General features: G+C 46.5%; 1 protein-coding gene across 2 annotated transcripts in view; it reads left to right on the forward strand.

Annotated features, from left to right (window-relative positions):
• ITGB6 (integrin subunit beta 6) overlaps positions 1 to 21046 on the forward strand; it is a 238631-nt gene that overhangs the window by 50289 nt on the left and 167296 nt on the right. For both annotated transcript variants that reach the window (XM_078681677.1, XM_078681676.1), the window contains exon 8: positions 19943 to 20038. In XM_078681677.1, the coding sequence (XP_078537803.1) occupies positions 19943 to 20038 (96 nt within the window). The remainder of the gene's footprint in view (positions 1 to 19942; positions 20039 to 21046) is intronic.

Here is a 21046-nt window from a genome sequence, read left to right on the forward strand (position 1 = left end):
TTTTTAATCCTGCCCTCTGCAGCTTGCATTCTCTCCTCCCTCCTCTTTCTCAGCTCCTCTGGGGATAGACCATGGGTGGAGACACTGCTTTCTGCTCTCCCAGGGAGCTCAAATCCAGGGGTGTGCCATAGCAAACACTGCTTTGCTTCGTTGAAGCGAGAGTAGGAAACCAACTCTCGCTTCAACAAAGCTAAGCAGAATTGCTTTTGGGCAAGGGGAGCTGCATGTTAGCAGCTCCTCTTGTCCAAAAGCAATGCCGGAGCACCAAACACGTGGCCAAAAAACGTGTTTTGGAATATATGCGGACTATAGGAAATAAAGACCAACATTACCCAATCGCCTGACACTTTGAAGCCTTTCACTATTCGGACAGTTACAAACTCAAATACTTCATCATAGAACAGGTCCTCCCCAACATCCGGGGTGGCATAGGGAGCTCTCACTGAGGTAAGAGAATCTGACACATAATTGATCTAGGAACCAGATACCCGGGGGGGGACACATCATGCCCACTATCGTCTGTTCTGTCTTCTCTATATGTATGTTACCTACTGGTGGTCACCAGTAGGTAGTTATACTAAGGGACATTCCCCCAGATGCATCAAGCATCCATTTTGCGATACCTTATTAGCGAAAAATAAGGAATCGCTAATAAAGAATAGCAAAATGGTATGCAAGAAGAAATCACTTCAAAAATAGAGATATCTTAAAATTCCTTAATTGCGATTCGTAAATTGCGAGTCGCAATTAAGTAATACCTCCCCATTCATTCCTATGGGACTAGAGGCCCATAGGAATGAATGGGAAGAATATTCAATTTGCGAATCGCAATTAGCAAATCGCAAAATGAGAATGCGATTTCAAGGGTGCAGGGGTGTCCAAAGGACACCCTGTTGCACCCCTGAAATTGATCTGTGCACATATGTTGCGCACACACATGCCCTTAGGGCATGTGTGTGTGCAACATGAAACTTTGAAAAATGCACTTTAGTGCATTTTTCAAAGTTTTTGCAAATTACCATGAAGTTATACTTCATGGTAATTTGCGAGCCCTATTAGTGAAATCGCTATGTTTTAAACTTTAATGCATCGCATTTAAGGAATCTCAATTTGAGATTCCTTAAATGCAAGTAATCGCAATTTAGCGAATTCTCAATTTGCGATTTTTGCATTTGGGATGATGCATCCCAAATGCAAAAATACTGGTCGCAAAGGGGCAGATTCTGAGAATCTGCCCCTTTGCGAGCGGTTTTTAGCTTCATGCATCTGGGCCATTGTTTCTATTCAAAAAGCGTTTTTTCTTTTGCCAATATCTTTGGCACCATTTGACAAATCTTCGTGACATTTTTGAAACTAATGGTTCACTCAGGTCAGGTCCTGTCTTGAAAGTTTTGGGGTGATTTGTCAAGCGTGGGCCGAGAAAAAATGGGATCTCAAAATGCATTTTCCCCATCTTAATTTATATAGGAACTACACCAAATTTGGCAAAAAGGTAGCTCTTGGTCCAGAAAGCAACCTTTTTAGGTCGAGCTATTATATCCCGCCGGGATTAATATCTCAAACATATAGTAGGGGAAACAAACTCTTGAACAAGGGCGGATTACGTCCAGTTCATGTGATGCACTCGTGTGAGACGCACGTGCACAAACCCATCAGCCTCGCTCCCATTTGCTCCCCGAGCCAGGCATCTGAAGCTTCCCCAGCGCGGGCTCGGCCTCACTTCTCCTCACACCCAATCCATATGCTCGTTCCCTCCCACTGACTTGCTTGTTGGTGTTGGGTCTATCTTTTCGCACTGAGTTTTCCCGCATACGTGATTCATTATTTATTTATTTTTTCTCTGTGCATGTATATACGATTTCCCATAGCAACCTTCAATGTAAGCACATAGACGCATGCGCACAACACTCGGGAATGCTTGTATTTGGAGTGTGTAATTTTTTATGCATTTTTCGGGCACCGAGGTTACTTACGTTTTCTTACTTACGCTAATAAATCTTGTATAGAGAATTTATTTGATTATCATTATCGGTTTTAATGTTTGTTTACCACTGGCATGACCCGACTCGAACCATATGTGGTTCCAGTTTAGAAGCACTTAACTTCCGCGTTATGGCTACGCGAGCTATCACTTCACCGAAAGCATTTGAATGCCAGAAGGTAACAGGTAAGCTCCTCAGAGCACTTGGATTCTCACAACTTCAGCAAAATGATTTAGGCACATTTACTCACTTTTTGGGTCTCGTAGAACCATCTGTCTGCCTGCAGGCTTTGGGAGCATTTTCGCGGCTTCTTTGATGTTCTCAGTGAGCCGCGCGGCCACTGACAACATCAAAGCGGCCACGAAATTGCTCACCATTTGCCACCCACTTCCTTCATTGGCACTTGCAGGAAAGACACGGCCAATATAATGGTGCAACATCACAGAGAAAAATCCTCCCAATTTTGCGACGAGAATGAAGAAGTTAATTTGTGAAGGTCGGGAGGCGCGTCAGCCTTCTGTCATGAACGTTTTACGCAAACACTGTAAATGAAGCTTTCTCCACTCTGCCATATTTAAATGGGTTACCGGATGCAAATGAAATATATTGCTTTCTGTGAGGCAATTTTGCTCCTTCATTAACATCAAACCACTGGTGCGAAATCTTGTTTCGCGCCAGTGTTTCAGCTCTAAAGTCATTGCTGCTGCAGTCAGCTGGTGCAAGCGACAATGCAGATTGCGCCATCACCGGCGCACCCTCGTAAAGGGCCCCGATGCTGCGGTTGCTGGTCTTCCGCCAGCAGAGCTCGGGGGCTTAAACAATCAAACGCCTTTCACAGAGATTCAAAATGGGGTACAGCAGATTTCACTTAGCTCCCTGTTGCTTTTTGGAATTGCTGCTTTGCAGACCCAAGATTCAAATAAATCTTTCTTCCTGCAGGATTCTTGTTTGGCTGCAGAGATGTCGCAGATCCCCTAGGAAATCTGATTAGCTCCGAGGCTGCTCTGCAGGGACCCGATCATCAGTTACAATACAAACCATGTAAACATCCATCGTGGGAGATTTCTTGTTGCTAAATTAGACTATTAATCACACTGCTGCCCAACTTGCTCAATCCATAAAACATGGCCTTCTAGTTATTAATTCAACCATTCCTTACAGTCTTAATTTTACATGGGGCTGCGTGGGGGCCATTAAACACCCTTCTTAAACACGAGATGGTAACCAGGGGCATGTCTGAGCTTCTTTTTAGGTTTCACCTGAAACAGTGGATGTGTTGTCAGCAAGCTTGTTGTTACACTCACACTTCCAAGGAATTCTCACACTCCAAAGACATCCGCTCCCCCGCCCCCCTCCGTGCAATGCCAAGAGCTTGTTGTTTACACACAACACCCCAGCTGCTTTTGATCAGGATTAAACGTAAAATCTGTAGTGTGAGCAAACAGGCCACTGATCTGTTTACACTTTGTTGCAAGCACATACTTTAAAACGTTTTCAATGTATGGTAATGTGAAGATATATTCTCGCATTTTCTTGGTAAATTAAGGCTGTGTAATGAATAGGTCATCTTAGATAAAGGACCTCCTTAACTCTCTCTACACTCCTCCTTCTACTCCCCTCTCTCTACACCCCATCTCTCTCTACACCCCTCTCTCTACACCCCTCTCTCTACACCAGTCTCTCCCATCTCTCTACACCCGTCTCTCTACACCCCCCTCTCTCTACACCCCCTCTCTCTACACCCCCTCGCTCTCTACACCCCCTCGCTCTCTACACCCCCCTTGCTCTCTACCCCCTCTCTCTACACCCCTCTCTCTACACCAGTCTCTCCCATCTCTCTACACCCGTCTCTCTACACCCCCCTCTCTCTACACCCCATCTCTCTACACCCCCCTCTCTCTACACCCCTCTCTCTCTACATCTCTCTCTAAACCTCTATCTATGTATCTATCTATCTATCTATCTATCTATCTATCTATCTATCGCCCTCACTCTATCTATCGCCCTCACTCCATCGCCCTCACTCTATCCTTTGCCCTCACTCTATCTATCGCCCTCACTCTATCTATCGCCCTCACTCTATCTATCGCCCTCACTCTATCGCCCACACTCTATCGCCCTCACTCTATCGCCCACACTCTATCGCCCACACTCTATCGCCCACACTCTATCGCCCACAGTCTATCGCCCACACTCTATCGCCCACTCTCTATCTCCCACTCTCTCTCGCCCACTCTCTCTCGCCCACTCTCTTCGCCCACTCTCTCTCGCCCTCACTCTCTCGCCCTCACTCTCTCGCCCTCAATCTCTCGCCTTCACTCTCTCGCCCTCACTCTATCGCACTCCCTCTATCTATCTATCGCACTCCCTCTATCTATCTACTCTATCACATCACCACAGCATCACTCAGGGGCACCACAATGTCACTCAGGGGCACCACAACATCACTCAGGGGCACCACAACATCACTATGCGCTACCACAGCATCACTGAACGCCACCACAACATCACTCAGCGCCACCACAGCATCAATCTGTGCAACCATTCAACAACAACTGGTTCAAATATGTTCTCTCAATGTTTCAAGCTTTATTACAAATGTCACAAAAAGATGTTAATATTTCACTTCTGTTCTTGGATTTTCGTCACAATAAAATACACTGAACATAATCTTAATAAAAGTTATTTACAAAAGTTTAAGGTATTGCCATTATAAATTACAATAACTTTTATTTAAGATTAATTATAAAAAATAAAATAGCCATTGCTATTTGTAATATCAATACATCTAAGTCACATAAATACAACACATATTGCATTACAAATGCTATAGGTGTCACATTTGCATAAGTTAAAACTATTGGAATTGTAAATGACAAAGCTATCAATTTAACTAATTTTAAAACCAACACATAAGTACAAAATTTGACATTTACAATACCAATAGCTCAAACTTTCCTAATGCAAGACCTATTGGATTGCAAATGCTTGTTTTTAAATGGTGTAAATCCGTTCAGTAGTTGCTGAGAATTAAAAAAAATAAAAATGTATATCTCTGAGCACCGAGGAGTCGTGACTCCTCCAGAGCACAAGCTTACTTCTGATTGGCTGCCAGCACTCCAAACCAGAATGTGTTAGCAGCCATCTTGTGATTCGGTAACTGAGTCACAAGAAAAAAATGAAAAGCAAGAATAGGGGGCAGGGTAGAAACACCCTGACCCCCTAGGCCTGCTCAGTGGGTCCACAAAGGCCCCAGGGCAAAATGTTTTTTTAAATCGGCCAAATTCGCTCTGGGTGCACAAATCCAGCCCAGAAAAAACAAAACCAAAGCGTGTGCTCCCTCACTTCATTATCCTTAAGCCCCCGGGGACCGCCACCTCCCCGGGGCTTAGTTAATTATATGTGGAAGGAACGTGGCCCCACCATAGCCCCGGGGACCGCCACCTCCCCAGGGCTTTAATATATAAAGTAATACCCACACAGCTGGATTGCTGAGAGGTCGTCAGAGGCCATGCCCACTTTCTCCAACACTCTGCAAATGCACCTCCTGGCACACTGCTGCTTGGGGAAAGAAGTCCATTTTAGTCCTGAGGCCCTCAGGGGGCAAGCAAGGGGACCTCATCCCTCCACCAGCAGGGCGTCAAGAGGTGCGCTTGCAAAGTGGTGAAGAAAGGGGGCATGGCCTTTGACCACCTCTCAGCAAACCCACTGTGTGGGGCTTACTGGAGATAACAGGAGGTCTTGTTGGCCCCTAGGGACCCTCAGCAGCTATGGGAACTTCATCCCCCAACCAGTAGCGCACCAGGAGGCACGTTTGCAAGGTGGCGGAGAAAGGGGATGGGCCTCTGGTGAATTGTTGGCTTTTTAAATTTGTATTTTTTAAATTTTTTTGGAAAGGGGGCGCATGGCCTTCTTTCCCTGGACCATTTTGGACCCCATCCCCTAGGGCCTGCCCCTCTAAAAAAAATAATTGTATTTAAAAAAAGGGAGGGGGCTGCACGGTCCGCCTCCAGGGCTGATTTTGGCCCCAGTGACCCCATCCCCTGGGGCCCAGCCTTTTATTTTTTATTTAATTTTAACAGAGTGAGGCCTAGTGGCCCTCCTCCCGAGACATTTTCGGCCCGCAGACCCCATCTCTCAGGGCCAGACCCTTTATATAAAATAGGGTGGGGAGCCGCGCGGCCCCTTTCCCGGGCCTAATTATGGACCCTGGGACCCCATCCCCAGGGCCCAGCCTGTAGTGTGGCTGCCCTTGTCCCAACTAGGGCACCCACATTTTCAACGCTGGGGACCGCGGGGGAAGCTGAAGGCCCCCGTGGTCCCTGCGGGATCCCTGCCTCCTCTGGGAACCAGCATTGCTTTGAGACCCAGTGCAGCTCCCTGGATCTCAAAGCAATTTGTCTGTTTCCCTGCTCACTTGACAGCGGGCAGGGAAACAGACATGCTCCACTTTTGGCAAGAGAGAGCATTTCCTGCTTGCGCTTGCTGAAAGCCTAGTAGGTTTGCTATTGCTTGGCGGCAGCAGTGTTCCTACCAACCCTTAGCAAACTGCAATGTCCCAGGGGTGAGCAGCCTGGGACATTGCTGGACCCCAGTACAACAAAGAGGGCAGGTGAGTGAGGGTAGTTTGCGCTGAGAAGAAATACTAGTTAGTAAAATACAATATCAAATAAGCTCAAAGGATTGGATTCTGGTCACCCAGCCAGAGTCAAACACTGCGACTCAAAATGAGCCACAATTGTAAGGTTATAGAACACACATTGAATCCTGAGCTAAAAAATGTCGACAATATCAAAATACAAATATTAAGTCCAAAGTTTCAGATTCTCTTCATTATTCTTCATTTATTTTCATTTTTGATAGAGTCCAATCTTCACCAACACAAAAAGAAGACAACCGCTGCCAACACGTGTTTCGTCTAGGTCGTCAAGACCAAAGACTTCATCAGGGCTGTAAATGTTACAATAGATATGATCACAATTTCATTCCACTTAAGATGTATCACAAAAATGATAAATATTAGTTCAAATCCCAAATTATACAAAGTGGCCTCAAAACAACAGTTAGAGTTGGTTGGCTGTAATAGCTTTAACCAGATTGTAGAGGGGTTATACATAAACGCCCCTCCAGAGTTGACATGTACATTCTATTTACATTTACATAGACATTGTAAGTCTATTCCTAACTAAACTGATTAAATGGTTATAGCCATCCAATTAGAAGCTGCAGATACCAAAACACGAGAGAAGGTAAGATAAAGTAAGAAAACCAGGATCCTAATCCTGGTTTTCTTACTTTATCTTACCTCCTAATCCTGGTTTTCTTACTTTATCTTACCTTCTCTCGTGTTTTGGTATCTGCAGCTTCTAATTGGATGGCTATAACCATTTAATCAGTTTAGTTAGGAATAGACTTACAATGTCTATGTAAATGTAAATAGAATGTACATGTCAACTCTGGAGGGGCGTTTATGTATAACCCCTCTACAATCTGGTTAAAGCTATTACAGCCAACCAACTCTAACTGTTGTTTTGAGGCCACTTTGTATAATTTGGGATTTGAACTAATATTTATCATTTTTGTGATACATCTTAAGTGGAATGAAATTGTGATCATATCTATTGTAACATTTACAGCCCTGATGAAGTCTTTTGTCTTGACGACCTAGACGAAACACGTGTTGGCAGCGGTTGTCTTCTTTTTGTATTGGTGAAGATTGGACTCTATCAAAAATGAAAATAAATGAAGAATAATGAACAGAATCTGAAAGTTTGGACTTAATATTTGTATTTTGATATTGTCGAAATTTTTTAGCTCAGGATTCAATGTGTGTTCTATAACATTGCTGGACCCCACCCCGGGGTCGCGGTCCCCAGGTACATCTGGGTCCCCAGGGAGGTGGTTGTCCTCCGGCCGAAGGGCCGCAACGGACCACCTTCTTTGTTGTGTTTGTGCCTCTGGAAGGTGGCGATTCCAGGGGCAGCGGGGGAGGCCATAGGGCCTTCCCAGCATTGCCTTGAAAAAAACAGTGTACCCCGGGGAGGTGGAGGTCCCTGAGACAGCAGGGGGACTGAGCGGACCCCTTGGCATTTACAGTGTTCATTGCCTCAGGTAGGTGGCGGTCCCTAGGCTGCGGGGGGGGTGAGCGGGTCCCCGATTATTATTGCTTACAGCGCTCCCCAGGGCTTTTTATAAGCCTAACGGGGGTGGGCCCTGAGCCCCCTTCCATCATGCCCCCAGGATTTAGGTACCCGGGGGCTTTACCGTGTATAAACTCAGGGGGTGTCCCAAAAAATGGGGACATTGGAATACCTATAGAGGTGAGATTTGTAGTTCCCCCACAGCTGACATGGCCATGGACAGAACTGGACCCGTACATCGAAATACCCGCTGATATACTATGTTCTTATTGTACAATGCCTATCGTATTGATTCTGCCATGTGTCGCTATGCTATTGAATTGTTGACTCTGCTCTCTTCATTTCAATAAAATGTTATTAAAAATAAATAAAAAATAAGACACACAGGAGCCACAGGTTTGCAGCTCCACCTGCGAGTCCACGGCCCAGTGGGATCCCTGAGGGACCCCCAACCATATCTGGGGGGCGAGGGTATTCCTACCTTGCCCCCTTTTCTTTATTGTTTACTTCGTTTGTGGAACTCAGCTTCAAGCTGAGTCCCAAGATGGTTGACAACACTTCATGGTTGAAGTGTTGGCAGCCAATCAAATTTTAGTAGGATCCGCAAGTCTACTGCAAGGACTTGCATCACCAGATATCTATATTTCTTTAAGTTAGGTATCTTAAAAACTACTGAATGAATTTACACCAAATCACAAAAAGCACGCTTTCTAGAGTAACATCTAGTTTTCCGCCTAATTTGATGTAATTCCATTCAGCAGTTCAGTCTGTAGTCTTACTCACAAAATGAAAAATCCCTATAGACATAACATGGGGAAAATGCGTTTAGGGGCCCCCTTTTTTCACGGCCCCAGCTTGTCGGGTCACCCCAAAACGTTCATCACAGCAGCTGAAGCTAAAAAGGGATGTTTTGTGAAACGTTCATGGAGATTCGCCAAGTGGCATCAAAGTTATTGGCAAAACAAAATACGCTTTTCCTATGGAAAACTGTATCTTTATATATATATATATAGAGAGAGAGAGAGACAGAGAAAGTGAGAGTAGTGTAAGGTGGGGATTTGGTGAGAGGTGGACGAAGACATTCTCCAGGGAAGGGGCAAATTGAAGAAAGGAAGGGTTGAAAAGATAAAGGTGAATGAGAAGTTGTAGAGGCTTGAGAGAAGTCTAAAGATGAGTGGGAGAATTGTAGTAGAATTCATGAGAGAGGTTGACAGAGGGAAGGCGAGAGTGACCAATATGAATTTTATTTCACATTTAGAAACTATGCAACGTAAGTTAAAAAAGATTCAACACACAAAAAAGCATCTAGAGGTAAAAATTCGCCACAGTTTCCCATGGAAAGGCACTGAAGTTATATGACAAGCACAAAACTCTAGCTACTTTCGCTTAACCCAGAAAATGGTGTACAACATTTTTCTATAAGAGTGACTTACATCATCCTTAGGTGTCTTTGTTTCCTGGAGTAAAACACACTTACTCAAAGAATAGAAGGTTTGCAATTCGAGCCAAAGTTTTTAATTATTGCCCTTCTGAAATTTTGAGATGATTTCTTTAGCAATTCCACTTAGGAGATAAAGATATTCCTTCTGGACAGACCCACTGGCCGGTTCCTGTATATTGGATTAGACAGAGGTCTTTAAACTGTAGGTCGCGCCCCCTTTGGGGGGCATGGTTGGGTTCCCAGGGGGTTGCAAATGTCTCTGCAATTACATGTAAAAGAAGATGGCCTGGATGTATGGTGATGTTTATTTGCTGCATTTCCAGGCTGTCTTCATTATTTCAAGCCCTTGAAGTGAAAGTGAGAACTGTTATTGGAGTGCTGTGGGGGCAGGGGTCAGTGAGTGTGCTGGCAGGGTCAAAGCAGTTGCTAAAAAACAATAAAAAACTCAAGTGTTTTGTATTTTCACAGTCATTTAAGTGAGTATAAATGAATGCAATAACAGCTTAATTGAAAAATAATTGCAAGTTAAACTAACCGGTGATAAATGCACTCTTTTATGTTATGAAATCAATCATCAGCTGCATAATTTGTGCAGATTTTAACAAAAAAAATGTTTCTTGCTGAGATGGTTTAAAAGTTACTAAAAATGCAGCAACACATTACCTTACAGCGGAAGGCCCTTTCTAAAGGTTGACTGGTCACCTTTCTGTTGCTTATTGTAATGTGTGGGTGTTAAAGTGGTACTTATGAGGGGAAATATATGCCAGGTCAATGGTAGCAAGTGTAAAAATAGCAAAATAATGCAGTAATGCCATCACAAAATATTCAGCATTATGCAGCATAATTCGCCGCTTGCTGCATAATTTAGCCTACCCTGCTGCATAATTTGGCCTTCTGCTGAATAATTCCGGTGGCCCTGTTTATAGTGCTATAAGGTCCCAGCCAGTAGCAGAAAGCATTGTGAATATGTAAGTCATTATGTTAAAATAATATTTACATAGTCTAAGCTAGGCTGCTGCTGCAAAATGATGCAGTGATCGAGATTAAACAAGTTCTCACAAAATATACTTTTTAGAAATATGTAATCAATCTGTATCTAATACAGACATTTTTGTAAGTGTCTCCACTATGCCAGATCTCAGCTAATAACACCCTTAGGTTACATCTCAAAGAGAATAAATCTTTGCTACCATGAATTTTTTTAAGCAAAGCTTCTGGAATAATTCAGCGGGAGAGGACCACATTATGCCGCCGGGTTGACTAAATTATGCGGCAAGAACAGGTAAATTATGTGGCACAATACCGTACATTTTGTGATTACCATTACTTCATCATTTTGTCATTTTAACTCATGGTAACGCTGTCAGGGGAAATATTTCTCCCTATTAGTACCAGTTTAACACCCAAATACAGCAGTAAGCAACTACAAGAATACCAGTCAATCTTTGCACGGGACCTTTCACTGTTCCTGAACACTTTTCCATGTGTTAAGAAACTTTAGTTCCGTTTGAGCTAGAATCAAGCTTTTTTGTTAGAATCTGCAGATTATGGATTATGTAGCAAATGCGGTAAACTCATAATTATGTGGAAAATGCTGCTGTTGCAGAAACCCATAATTCCAGTGTCCCTGGCTTTAAGTGACTCAATCAATGGAGGCGTGGCTAGCCTGACTCCAAGATGGCCGCTGCCTAACTGGGCTCCTGCTGTCGCCTAAACTATCTTGCATTATTCTGCACCTCCAAGTCATCCGGTTGCCAAACAAACAACGGTACCAGCGTCTAAAACAGCAGGGAGCATTTGTGTGAAGTTTGGGAGCTCCGCTGTCTCTCGTTACGGTGCAGTGAGCGGCTGCGTACCTACACTTTACCTATGACCTCCGGCGGCCAGTTCGTGGCGGGTTGGGGCTACGTAATTCAGACGGAGCTGCGTGGTGCTGCCCTCCCATTTTGAAGGCCCCAGAGTGCTACTTTCCGGCTGCAGACCTTTGTGGCGGCCTGGGGTTGTGTACATCGTAGCGAGCGAGGGCTCAGAGTGCCCAGCAGTGAGGAGGAATCTGAGTGGGGGGTCCAGACCGAGGTCGGGTGCGCCTTGTTGCACGGCCTTCGGTCCCCGGGGAGTGACTTCTCCCATGTGCTCCTAACCCCTGTGCGTGAACGCCTTGGAAGCCCGTATCCATGGCCCTGTCTGAACTGTTCAACCCCCCTCCTCACACTCTCCTGAGGATCATGGTTCCCCCCACGTGGCCTTGTTGAAGTGGAACACTTGCCCCAAACTTGCCTGAAGGACGCTGCGATCACACGGCGCTGCGCTCGGCCTGTCAGGCCGCAACGAGATATGCTGCCCAGCTTTGGGGCTTACGGTGTCCTGGCAGTGCCGTGTGTGCCCCCACTGGGGCCGTGTGCTCGAGCTGCTTGTTTCTGGGATCCACCTATTGGATTGCTCTCTTCCCCTGCCCTCTCCTCATGTAAGCGAACCCTACAGGCGGGCATTCACTGGCTGACGGTGCTGATGCTGCATCGGTGTGACCTGCGACGGTGCTAGCGGTAAGAGGGCAGGTGGGGACTATCAAGATGTTATCAGGACACTGGAGTATGCCTATTTCTTTGGCGCCTCGGAGGGATTGGTTCTGCCTGGCCACACTGCATTGATTTTGTCTCCCGAGAGTTGGTCATTGAACATTCTGTTGGCCGTGTCCATGCCCTTGGTGCCCCTGTCGCACCGCTAATCGTTACCACTCTTGAACTGGGGATTTGATATAACATACTGGTGACTGCCTACTGTGGTTCAGGGACACTATTGCTCCTGTGCATTTGCAACATATGTTGGCGCCGCCCCTGCACAGGTGGCTATGGTTTAGATAGTTGGCATCAGTGCAGCAGCTGTGCGCAGGCCATGGAAAGTACTGCTGTGGATGTGTCCAGTTCCCTTTATCTAAACCTCCCAGTGCTCCCCTCATTGGCCTTGCTGTACGTGGTGTTATCCCCATGGTGGGGTGCCTCTCCCTCTGTGGTGTGGCCCGGCAGTGTCCAAGAGGTTCGGGCAATCTGCAGTTTCACCGCCCAGTTGCCTCATTGTTTTCCAGTTGGTATCGGCAACTTCCTGTTTGGACACTAGCCACACAGTTTGTGGTGCGATGGGCAAACTCGATAAAACCCAATCGCAGTTGCACTTCGAACATCGTCGCGATGATGACCGCAACTCCATGACATCGGAGCCCCGGCAGAACCTACCATGCCAGAGGGGGATATTCGACAGATCTTGGTGGCCATGCATCGTAGCCTGACGTCCATAGATGCTAAAATGGACACGTTGGTCTATCGAATGGACAGAATGTCCGAAAGTGTAGACAAGCGCTAAAAGGATTGATATGACGGAACGCAGGATTTCTGAGGCAGAGGATACCCAGACTAAATTTGGGAACTTGCAGAAACAGATCAAGAAACTCATAGTGACCATGAGAGACAAGACTGAGGATATCGAAGCGGGCTCAAGGCGCAACAATGTACGTATTCTGGGCCTGCCCGAGTCTACCTCAATTGACAATGTGGAACTCTTTGGCAAAAAACTGCTGGTGCAACTTCTAGGCAGGAAAACCTTCTCTTAAGTGCTCATTGTTCATTGGGGCCTCGCCCCCCTCCTGGTGCCCCACCCAAGCTCTTGATTGCCCGTCAACTACGAGGACAGGGATGCGGCGCTGAGAAAGGCTAGAGATCTCAAAATTTTGAAGTATGAGGGCTCTGACCTGGCCTTGTTTCCGGATTTCACGCTGCTGGTGCAGGAGGCTCGCAAGAAATTTGGTCTGGCAAAACGTAAACTAGGGGAGCTTCAGCTTGATTACACAATGCTATACCCGGCCTGGCTGCGGGTCACTCTGGACGGTGAAACCAAACTCTATGCAGACCCTAACCTTTTACAACGTGGTCTCAAGAAATACACTATGGACAATACAAACAAATACCCTAGCTCACCATTGGGGGGAGGACTCCGCAGCTGCTGGGGGGGCTTCATTGGAATGCACACAGGGGCCAAGTTCCTCGCCTTCATAATGTCTGTGGCTAGCTGTATATCACTCTCAGAGTCCAGTGACTCCCCACTTGGGTAACAAGTTGTCAAAAATACTTGTTTGCTTGCTGTGCCTCTGTGAGGTATTCCTATTACACTGTGTGCTGATGCGCAGTAATTGTGGTACCCTGGTGACTGGTAGGCTACTATTTGACTAAGGCGACGACGGACTGCCCAGTAACACTAGGCTCAGGCGGCCACAGCCTTAGGCGTATTCTTCCTCGGGTACTGTTGTTGGGGAGTTGTTTTCATATCGAGAGGGGGAGTGGGGTGGCTGCGGTTTCATGAATCGCCATGTCTACTTATTTTGATGTGGTGTGGGTGGGTCTTTGGGGTTGTTGTTTTCTTTATTGTTGTATGGTCTTTTGATTTGTTTTATGGGGATATAAGCCCAATGTCAGTTCAGGTCATGCATTTTGGTACCACTGGGAATTCCAACTTGAGTAATTTTTCTCAATGTCCAAGCCTAATGACGGCTGTTTAGATATTGATATCCTTTCCTGGAACATTAGAGGCCTCAATGACCAAAGTAAAATTCGTAAAGTAGTGGCCTATCTGTACCGCCATAATGTGGATGTGGCCATTTTGCAAGAGACACATCTCTCTGGGGGCACTGTATTGCTGTCCCAATGCCGCATGAAGGGTACGTGTGTTGCATCAGGTTTTTCCTCCCATGCGAGGGGTGTGTTGATTTGGGTCCGCAGGAATTTGGGCATCCACATTCAGTCCTTGGAAGTGGATACAGGCGGCAGGTTTGTCCTAGCGTTTGGGTCCGCAGGAATTCAGGCATCCACATTTAGTCCTTGGAAGTGGATACAGGCGGCCGGTTTGTCCTAGCGAAATTCCGTAAAGAGCATTTTAACTTCTTTTTGGTCGGGGTCTACGGACCTAATTATGACGATCTTCAATTCTATCATGATTTACATCACAAACTATTGCGACACTCCCATTTGCCTATTCTGTGGGGCGGCGACTTTAAAAACCCCGAATTAGATCGCCACCTGTTTACGTTAGGTAGGGAATATTCGCACTACTCTGCTGCACACGGTATTCATACAAGGATTGATTACTGGTTTCCTCTTGCACCTTGCTCCCCGCTATACAATCCTATTCACATTTGGCCCGCACTCTTTCAGACCACTCTCCCGTTCTTTTAAAAATAGTACTTCCTGATGCTTTCCGACATAAGAGGGCATAGAGATTCCCACAGTATTCTCTGTTGGACACTGTGTCCTGTGCCGAACTCAGAACTGCAATCAATGAATATTTCCTTACCAATTTGGGTAGTGTGACATCTATGAGTTCCATTTGGGAGGCCTTCAAGCTCTACATCCGAGGCATCACAATCTCTAACATGCTGCGGAACCCGGACTTCCCAGTCAGGGCTCCGCAGCAACCACAGCACCGAGACTGCCCTCATCACCGCCATCAACGACATCAGGACAACGGCGAGACCGCAGCACTCATCCTCCTAGACCTCTCTGCCACCTTCGACACCGTCTGCCACCGCACACTACGCGCACGCCTCCACGCCGCAGGGATCTGAGACAAGGCTCTGGATTGGAACACCTCCTTCCTCTCCGGCAGAACCCAGAGCGTCCGCCTCCCTCCATTCCATTCCAAAGCCTCCGAGATCATCTGCGGCGTACCCCAGGGATCCTCCCTCAGCCTGACGCTGTTCAACATTTACATAGCCCTGCTCACACAGGTAGCCCGACAGCAGGACCACAACATAATCTCCTACGCCGACGACACTCAGCTGATCCTCTCCCTCACCAAGGACCCCATCACAGCCAAAGCCAACCTCCACAAAGGAATGAAGGCAGTCGCCGACTGGATGAAGACCAGCCGTCTGAAGCTGAACTCGGACAAGACGAAGGTCCTCCTCCTCGGCTCCAACCCTTCAGCCTGGGACGACTCCTGGTGGATGACGGCACTGGGGGCAGCCCCAACACCCACTGACCACGCACGCAACCTGGGAATCATCCTCGACTCAATGCTCTCAATGACCAAGCAAGTCAACGCCGTCTCCTCCTCCTGCTTCAACACCCTCCGCATGCTCCGCAAGATCTACAGATGGGTCCCAACAGATACAAGAAAGACAGTCACCCAGGCCCTTGTCAGCAGCAGACTCGACTACGGAAACGCCCTCTGAGCAGGAGCCCCGACCAAGCTCATCAAATGACTACAACGCTCCAAAACGCCTCGCCACAACTGATCCTCGACGTACCATGCCACGGCCACATCACCCCCCACCTGAGAAACCTACACTGGCTCCCCATCAACAAGAGGATATCCTTCAAGCTCCCCACCCACGCACACAAGGCACTCCACAAGACTGGCCCAGCCTACCTCAACAGAGGGCTCTCTTTCTACATCCCCAACCGCCAGCTACGTTCCGCCGACCTCTCACTCGCCACCGTCCCGCGCATCCAAAGAACAACCACCGGTGGGAGATCCTTCTCCGACCTCGCCGCCAAGACATGGAACACCCTCCCACTGAGCCTACGACAGACCCAAGACCTGCTGACCTTCAGGCAGATACTCAAGACCTGGCTGTTTGATCAGCTGCCCCCCCCCCAGCGCCTTGGGACCCTCGCGGGTATGTAGTGCACTTTACAAATGATTGATTGATTGATTAATTCCATTTGCACACAATTACGTAATATTGAAAGAGAACTGAAGGAGTGGGAGGGTAGGTTGGAGGACACTGGTGACCCACAGATCTTAGCACAGATCAGGACAATAATTAGTGACTATAATGGGCTCGCAGCAGACAAAGTTACCTATCTGGGGAAATACGCGGTCGCTAGGGTATATTCAGAAGGTGACCGACCCAGTGCTACCTTGGCAGCGACAATCCGGCCAAATAAGGGTGATAACCACATCAACAGTATTTACGACTCCAATCAGGTCATAGTGAACAATACTCCGGCCATTTTGGACACATTTGCAGAATATTATGCAGGCCTCTACACTTCTAGGGAGTAGCCACACACAACTCTGACGATGACTATTAGGCGCACCTTACCATGACTTGGTTGTCCAATAGCAACAGACAACATCTTATTGGTCCTCTGCGATCCACAGAAATCAGTGCTGCACAGAAGGCCATGCCTAGTGAAAAAGCCCCCGGGCGGACGGTTTAACGGTGGCTTTCTATAAGGCTTACCAAGATAAACTGATTCCACATTTAGTGAACCTGTTTGAAGAAATGGCTAAACAGATATCATGCCACCCTCAATGAGAGAAGCCACAATAATTACAATGTTGAAACCAGGAAAACCCCCGGAACACTGTTCCTCATACACAAAGCTTTTTGCTAAGGTATTGGCAAACAGGCTAGCCCCCTTACTTCCTAGGATGGTGGGAGCAGAACAAATTGGGTTTGTGCCAGGGAGGTCATTGACTAGCAATCTCCGCACTCTATTTAGCACAATATCACGCATCAATCCCCAGGTCAAGGCCGCTGCTTTGTTTATTGATATCAAAAAAGACTTTGACTCTGTAGAGTGGCGCTTTTTGTACTCTGTTCTTCAGAGGGTTGGTGTGGGAGATATTTTTATACAGCTGGTCGAGGTGTTATACGCCCAGCCGGTAGCTCAGTTGAGGATTAATGGCATGTATTCCCGTTCAATAGATATCACCGGGGCACCAGGCAGGGCTGTCTACTCTCCCCCCTCCTGTACACCTTAGTGTTGTAGCCACTATTGTGCGCAATGCGCGAATACCATTCGTATAGGGGCATTTGGTCTCGGAATTACAATCTCACGATTTCAGTTTATGCTGACGACACACTTTTGCATATAAGAAGCCCGGAACAAAATCTGATTCCAATGCTACAAGAGGTACAGCGCTTTAGTCAGCATTCCGGCCTCCATAGTATTTGGCATAAATCCCTCATATTTCCGCTCAAGCCATGCACAACTCCAGTACAGACCACTCACCCCTTAGAATGGACTACTGACCCAGTCAGGTACCTGGGTCTTAAAATTCACACGGATGCAGATCTTGTGCTTTCTGCAAATTATGTGCAGTCCAAAAACTAACGTAGGCAGTGGAGACCTGGATTAAGCTTCCCCTATCTATGGTTGGCCGGATTTCCCTCACGAAGATGGTGGTGCTCCCTCGTTTTCTGTTTCTGTTTGCAAACATACCCATTAGTTACCTCAGTCATTTTTTCGCACTCTACGTGTTCTGTTATCGCCCTTGGTTTGGGCAGCCAAACAGCATAGGGACAAGTGGGATACTCTTACAAAACCATACTCAGAGGGGGGGCTAAATGCACCCGACTTGGAGAGGTATTATAGGGCAGCGCAGACTCTTCATGCACACAGCTGGATTCATGGGCCTACTATTTTGCCGCACCTACTCATAGAGGATAATATGGTTTACCCGGTCCCACTCCCAAGGCTGCTGACCGGGGAGCCACATCCCACCCCGCGTACAATAGACCCTGTGCACTGTACCGGACATCAGCTCAGTAAAATAGCTAGTACGAAACAATTACAACTAATTTATTCAGCTGCTCTTCCACTACAATGGTGTGACTGGTTTCCACTTAAAGGCGATGGTGCCCCTCCTTGCCACACTGACAAAGTTAGGTATCAAGGTGTTGGGAGATATTTTCCAGGAGGGTGAGGTTAAAACATGGGAGCAGGTAATCACCACAGGGCGGGGTGTTACACCACTCGATACCCTTCAGTATTTTAGATTTTGCAGCGCTATGCGCGACCTGTTGGGCTTGGACCTGATAGAACCACAAGGGTTACAATCCCTCAATTACTTGAAGAACTGGAAGAGGAACTGGAGCTTGAAATTACCCCCCGCACAATGAACTTGGTGTTTTAAAAAAACCAAGTGGATCTCCCTGAACGGGCATCATAGACTCCTCCACTTTAAATACACACTCTAATAATTATAATGCTCTGATGCCGGTAAAATGTGCACCTAAGGATATATGGGGCCTTATAGGCAATACTTGTTAAACAAGGCAGCGGAAGAGGACACTCAGGGAGAATTGGACCTCACTGGGGTGGGGCAAGGGGATACGTTCAGATATGATGACAATGTTATACTTCACAATGGGTAGAGGAGCTGTTTCCCTACTCACTTATGGCTGGGCCTCTGTGTGTTTGTGTTTTTTACAGCTTCAGGCAAATGGACTCCTTAATACTAAGCAGTGCAGCCATGTTGTCCGACTTGATGTGTTCACCGGCTATGCAATGTTCTGGTCTTGTATTCATTTACCTTCATGATATGTGACCTGTAAATCTGAATAATCTGTGATGTGACCTTTGGTTTTGTTGATGTATTTAATTTGTTTCTGAAAAATAAGAAATAAAGTAAAAAAAATTAAAAAAAACCGAATCAATTAATTAACGGCTGGGACCACACCTTCCGCTTTCAGGCAGAAGAACCTCAAAGTCCGCATTAACCATTTATGGGCCGTAATTTGGGAAAGCTGAGTCCTTGGGGTGGCAGGGTTGAAATCAGATGTAGAGCCCTAATCCAATCCAACACCTTGGGACCTCCCAGTAATCGTATAGGAGACAGAGGAAATGATTGGGATTCATAGATATTGTCAAAGAGGTGGCCCAGAAGAGGCAGCACTGTATGGGGACTCGTTTTCATGTTTACAAATGGCTGGAGACAGTTTCTTCAGAGAGACAACCCAAAGAAGGGGGCACTATAAGTGGTCTCTCTTTTTTTTAAAGGGCCATTCATTAATGAAGTTGGTACTGCTGCCAGGTGTGTTAGTGGCCACTGCGGTTATCATTAAGAAGCAGATGCAGCAGGACTGGGGCCCAGGAGTTTGAGGGGCCCACTGCATCACAATTATGACTGTCTACCTTATTTTCCTTTCAAGCATTAGAACAAAGGTTATGATGCGCCATGGTGGGGAAGAGGTAAAAGATGCAGAGGAGCTAGCCTGCTGCTCAGGACTGCAGGTGTAGTTTCATTGGGGTTCAAGAATGTGAGAAGTTCATAACACCCCAATTATGGGGAATAAGTATGTTTGGGATAATACATGTTTTTGTTTGATGCATTTGCTGTATTATAAGTCATATATTTAGTGTGGTCTATAAGCTATAGAAAAAGTACTCCTCAAATCATCTCATAAGCCCCGCCCCCTGTACACAGCCACGCAACCATGTCCCTCCTGCTTCCCCAATCCTTGCCATAAAGTTTTGGAGGGGGGGGACCAACCTCAAAACATTTTGCTTGGGGGGTGGGGCTCCGAGCAAAAAAGTTTGAAGACCTCTGGATTAGGACAACGATACATCTAACAGCTGTGCTCATTCTGCTTCTTCTAGGAGTACCCAACGATTGGACAACTAATAGACAAGCTTGTTGAAAACAATATCTTACTCATCTTTGCTGTCACTAAACCACAAGTTCCTATTTATCAGGTAAGCAAACGCAGCGTTATTTCCACTGATGTATTCCCAACTGGGCTTTTCTAGTTTTGTGTATAGGGTCTTACACAGCTGCCTGGTCTGCGGACACAGTGTGTAAAAGACCACTGTGACATTGCCAATTAGGTTGTTTGCCACTTTCAGGGACCTACTGCAGCTTTTAAAATGCTTTGTGGTGAGGATTAGGTCAGGCCATGAATAGCTGTTTTTATTCAGTAGCCATGTTACATCAGCACTTACTCCTCTTTGAAGCTTCCTTCACGAGCTAATCAAACCAAAGACAGGCTTTTTTATTCGAGCATTTCCTGAGCATTGTGCAGCTGAGCGGCTGCTGCCAAAACAATTTCTTGCCCGCACAAAAAGATGGAGTCCCATGAAATACAGCTAATTTAGAGTTTGTAAAGGGGCTTGGCACGCTTCCCAGAGTTTGTCAATTTCCTCCGGCTAGTCAGCTTAAAATTGCCTGCAAGCCACCTCGGTTCAATATCAAAGGGGTAACAAGAAGCCCATCATACAATGGCGCGCGGCAGGCCCATAATGCTTCTCTGCCATTGTGGTCTTTGAGTGTTGTCAAAGAATCAGGCTCACGGGTGGCTGAAAGGATGAAGGGTAAGCAGGCACTTAGGAAATGCTTGTTAAGTATGATAAACCCAGGCAACTCTAAAATGGGGGGATTGAATCAGGATAACAGTATAAACATGGAACACGGCTAGGAAGCGTTGCTGATATCGGGTGGCTATTTAAGGAAGAGCCTCGCTACTATGGTGTCTTAGAAGGGACAAACGAGCTTTTCTAAAGAAGAAAAGAAGAACGCAGCGCTGTTCAACAAGAACACGCCTTTCATTTTAATAGAAACAAGGGGGCATATTATCAAGAACAGCGTTACAAATTGATAATGGGCTTGATAATGTGCCCTGGTGAATTCCCATGGAAGCCCATGTTCTGGTGTGAGAATAGGCTTCTATGGGAGTTCTACAGGGCATATTATCAAGCCTATTACCA

Source organism: Lissotriton helveticus, chromosome 3_1, assembly GCF_964261635.1.
Source record: "Lissotriton helveticus chromosome 3_1, aLisHel1.1, whole genome shotgun sequence".
Lineage (NCBI taxonomy): Eukaryota > Metazoa > Chordata > Amphibia > Caudata > Salamandridae > Lissotriton > Lissotriton helveticus.